This window comes from Diospyros lotus, chromosome 1 (assembly GCF_014633365.1).
Source record: "Diospyros lotus cultivar Yz01 chromosome 1, ASM1463336v1, whole genome shotgun sequence".
NCBI classification, from domain to species: Eukaryota; Viridiplantae; Streptophyta; class Magnoliopsida; order Ericales; family Ebenaceae; genus Diospyros; species Diospyros lotus.
Genome location: NC_068338.1, coordinates 25,451,897 through 25,456,889, shown reverse-complemented (window position 1 = coordinate 25,456,889; position 4,993 = coordinate 25,451,897). Strand labels below are relative to the sequence as shown.

At 48.8% G+C, this 4,993-nt stretch overlaps 1 protein-coding gene across 1 annotated transcript; it reads right to left on the bottom strand.

Moving 5' to 3' along the window:
* Positions 1 to 234: 234 nt before the first annotated feature.
* LOC127812535 (uncharacterized) lies at positions 235 to 3,633 on the bottom strand. Its single transcript, XM_052352988.1, has 3 exons — positions 2,928 to 3,633; positions 1,797 to 2,714; positions 235 to 1,043 (listed from the first exon to the last, which is right to left on the bottom strand). Exons 1-3 carry the CDS (start codon positions 3,457 to 3,459, stop codon positions 235 to 237), a joined length of 2,259 nt encoding a protein of 752 aa, XP_052208948.1. The 5' UTR covers positions 3,460 to 3,633.
* Between the last annotated feature and the right edge of the window lie 1,360 nt (positions 3,634 to 4,993).

Here is a 4,993-nt window from a genome sequence, read left to right as displayed (position 1 = left end):
AACTCTTAGCCCATTTGCCTTAAATAAATTGAAGCCCAACTCATTATCCCATCCATTTAATTTAAACCCATACATACAAGCCCATAGATCTATTTCAACATTAAGAATCAAATTTGCTCAACTTATATAATAACTAAAATAAGTTAATATATCATTCTAAAATTCTAAACCCAATAATGGGTCGTTACAGTTTCTCCCCCCTTCAAAGAATTTGGTCCCCAAATTCCTGTCTGGTCACTCGAATAGCTGGGGGAAAAGACACCTCATCTCCTCCTCGCGCTCCCAGGTAGCCTCATCTAAAGAGTGACGCTGCCACTGAATTTTAACAAATGGAATCGATCGATTTCGTAGCACTTTCTCTTTCCGCTCCAAAATACTAACAGGTTTCTCCTCGTATGTGACATCCTCCTTGACTTCTATAGTCTGATAGTCGATGATATGCTGGGGATCCGGCACGTACTTCCTTAACATGGACACATGGAAGATATTATGAACGCCAGCTAACTGTGGTGGCAAGGCCAACCTATAGGCCAAAGGGCCAACTCGTTCCAAGATTTTAAACGGTCCAATATAGCGAGGACTAAGCTTCCCCGACACCCCAAATCTGCGTACGCCCTTTATGGGCATCACTCTCAGCCATACGTGGTCCCCAGCTGAGAACTCCAAGTCTCGACGTCTTTTATCCGCATAGCTCTTTTGTCGGTCCTGTGCGACCTTCATTCTAGCCCTGATAATCCGAATCTTTTCTGATGTCTGCTCAACAATCTCTGGCCCCAATAATGCTCTGTCTCCAATCTCCTCCCAACAAATGGGTGATCTACACGGCCTGCCGTAAAGTGCCTCATAAGGCGGCATACCAATACTAGAGTGGTGACTGCTGTTGTAAGCGAATTCTACTAGTGGCAGATGATCATCCCAACTACCATGGAAATCCAACACACATGCCCTCAACATGTCCTCTAATGTCTGGATGGTCCTCTCTGACTGTCCATCTGTCTGAGGGTGGAACGCGGTACTAAACTTTAGCTTCGTCCCCAAAGCATCTTGCAACGCTCCCCAAAAGTGTGAAGTAAATCGAGGGTCCCGATCCGACACGATACTAGAGGGAACTCCATGTAATCTCACCACTTCCTCCACATATAACTTCGCAAGGTGGTTCAAACGGTAAGTCTTCTTAATCGGTAGGAAATGGGCTGATTTCGTTAAACGGTCTACTATCACCCAAATAGCATCGCACCCCTTCGCTGTCCTTGGTAGCCCTGACACGAAGTCCATGGATATGTTATCCCACTTCCACTCTGGAATGGGCAACGACCGTAGGAGACCTGCTGGTTTTTTATGTTCTGCCTTAACCTGCTGGCACACTGCACACTGGGATACATATCTTGCCACATCTCTCTTCAGACCATCCCACCAAAACTGCCTCCGTAGATTCTGATACATCTTCGTCGTGCCGGGGTGAATCGTATAGCGGGACTTATGAGCCTCTGCCAAAATCTCGTTCCTGATCTCCGCATGATCTGGTACACAAATCCGATCTTGGAATAGTAGCATCCCATCGCCCCTTTGGCCGAAACCCACTGGGGAAAACTTCCCCACATCTGCCAAGATCTGGGCCAACTTCACATCGTGTGATTCTTGCACCCTAATCTGTTCCATCACATCAGGTTGTACCCTTAGGTACGAACAATACCCCGTAGGTCTCTCTTCGGGTCCAGAGATAGATGACTCCCCCATCTGACTCAAAAGCATCCATTCCTGGGTCTTCATAGCAGCCATATAAGCCCCTCGGCGACTCAATGCGTCGGCCACCACGTTGGCCTTCCCCGGATGGTACAAGATCTCACAATCATAGTCCTTCAAAAGCTCCATCCACCTACGTTGCCTCATGTTCAACTCCTTCTGGGAGAAAAGGTACTTTAAACTTTTATGGTCAGTATAAATCTCCACCTTCTCTCCATAAAGGTAATGCCTCCAAATCTTGAGAGCAAACACTACTGCCGCTAACTCCAAGTCATGGGTAGGGTAGTTCACCTCATGTTTCTTCAATTGTCTCGAGGCATAGGCATTCACTCGTCCATCCTGCATTAATACACATCCGAGACCTAAGTGTGACGCATCACTGAAGATGGAAAATGTCTCTCCACTCCTAGGAATAGCCAATACCGGTGCTGAGGTTAGCCTCTTCTTCAACTCCTCAAAGCTACGCTCACAAGCCTCGTTCCATTCGTACTTGACTCCCTTCTGAGTCAACTTTGTCATAGGAGATGAAAGCCTAGAGAAACCCTCAATGAATCTTCTATAGTAACCTGCTAGCCCCAAAAAGCTCCTGATGCCGGTCACTGTAGTCGGTTGTGGCCACTCAATCACTGCCTTCACTTTTTCAGGGTCTACTGAAATACCCTCACCAGATACTACGTGTCCCAAGAAGCCAACCTGTCGCTGCCAAAAATCACACTTATTGAACTTGGCATACAACTGCCTCTCCCTCAGCCTCTGCAATGCCAGCCTAAGGTGGGTCTCATGGTCCTCCAAACTCGGCGAGTAGATGAGTATGTCATCAATGAATACTATAACAAAGCTATCCAAATACTCTCTAAACACCCTGTTCATCAAATCCATGAAGACTGCCGGGGTATTAGTCAACCCAAATGGCATGACCACAAACTCGTAATGGCCGTACCTAGTGCGAAAAGCAGTCTTCTTTACATCTTCTTCTCTGACCCTCACCTGATGGTATCCAGACCTCAAGTCAATCTTCGAAAAGACGGATGCTCCACGTAACTGGTCCAACAAGTCATCAACACGGGGGAGGGGATACTTGTTCTTCAACGTCACCTGATTCAACTGCCGGTAGTCAATGCATAATCTCATGGATCCATCCTTCTTCCTCACGAATAAAACTGGAGCACCCCAAGATGAGGCACTCGGGCGGATGAATCCCTTCTCAATCAATTCCTCCAACTGCACCTTTAGCTCTTTCAATTCATTTGGAGCCATTCTGTAAGGAGCCCTAGAAACTGGCTGCGTACCTGGTACTAAGTCAATAGAGAACTCAACCTCCCTCGATGGCGGCAATCCTGGCAACTCTTCAGGAAATACATCGGGAAATTCACAGACCACCGGAATATCTGGCAATTCCATCTTGTCCTCATTACCAGTCGTCACTAAAGCCAAATATGCCTCGCAACCATGTCGCATTAATTTCTCCGCCTTCATCACCGAAATCAAGGGTGTGGAGCTCATTGGTTTAATGCCTCTATACACAACAATTGGCTGATGAGGCAACTCAAAATGAATTACCTTGTGCCGACAATCAACCTTAGCATAGTGTTGGGATAGCCAGTCCATGCCCAAAATAAGATCAAAATCTTTTATGTCTAGCACCACCAAATTCCCCGGAAACTCCTTATCGTGCACTATGATTTTACAATCCCTATACACCTCACTACCCACCATTTTCGTATCTCCCGGAGCAGTTACAATCAAATAATATGGTAACAATGTACTGGAAATTGGAATATGACATACCACCCGAGGTGCAACAAAAGAGTGTGTGGATCCCGTATCAAATAAAACACAAACATCAATATCATATAAGGATAAGATACCTTGCACTGTGTCATTCCCTTGCTCTGCTTCAGCTGTAGTCAAGGCGAACACTCGCCCCTGGATGTGGGGTCTATCAGCATCTGCGGTGCTCTATCCTGATGGTAGTGCCAATGATGGTGCCATCCCCTGAAGTCTAGGCACTGACTGCCTCTGCCCAGATCTATCACTCTGATACCCCGGCCTTTGGCCTCCTCGCTGGGGTGGCACTGAACAAACGTTGGCCTTATGGCCCTTGCGCCCACATTTAAAACATGTCACCTCCTGGCTGCCTGTTCTACCTGACCCCTGAGGGCAGTCCCTCTGTACGTGCCCCGCCTGACCACAAGTGTAACATGTCACCCCTCTGTCGTAGCGGCATGGGTCACGATGCCTCTTTCCACATGTCTTGCATGGGGGGATGTCTGGCGTGCCTTTCGAAGGCCCTAGTGCACCCTTCCTCTTCCTGTCATTGCCCTGTCCCTGGGCTGAGCCTGACCCCCTAGTAGCTGTCAGGGCTGCTCTCAGCTCGCTCCTCTCCCTCTCAATGATGTATGCCCGATGTACCAGTGTAGAATAGTCAGTGAACTGCGCACCTGCCTGCTGAAATCGAATCTCCACTCGCAACCCTCTCAAGAACTTGGTCGCTTTCTTCTCATCAGTGTCTACTAACTCGGGGGCAAAGCGTGCTAGGGAGGTGAACTCCTCCTCATACTGAGCCACTGACATGTTGCCCTGGGTCAACTCGATGAACTCGTATGTCTTCTGGCTACGAACCCAGGCAGGAAAATAATTGGCGTTGAAGAGCTCCCTAAATTCAACCCAGGATGGCTCCCTGTTCCTGAATCGCAGTCTGGCCGTCTCCCACCACCTCTCAGCTGCTCCCCGAAGTAGGTATGTGGCCAGCTGTACCTTCTGTGCATCAGTGCATCCTATGGTCCGCAGATGTTTCTCTATTGCCATCAGCCACTCTTCTGCAACCAGAACGTCGTTTCCCCCTCTGAATTCCGATGGCCTGAGTGCCATGAAGTTCCTCACCAACTGACTGCCAGCATTACCATCCATACCCTGAGGCTCGACCTCCTGCTGCACTGGGTTCGACGTCTGACCACTAACATTTTCTTGTAAGACTGGCTCATTCCCTGCTACCGGCGGCGCCTGTCCTGGCCTGCCCTGATGGGCCATGAATTCCTCGAAATTCCTCAACATGGAAGCCATCGTGCCCCTCAACTCACTAACCTCTTGGCGCAACTCTGCCACTGAATCTGTAGGAGTAGGCGATGCTGGGGGTGGTGTAGGGTTAGGTACAGGTGCAGGCTCCGGAATGGGATCAGGACCTGGAGCAAGAATTGCCCGGTTGCCTCGGGCGCGTGTCGGTGGCCTTCCTCGACGTCCACTCATTTCC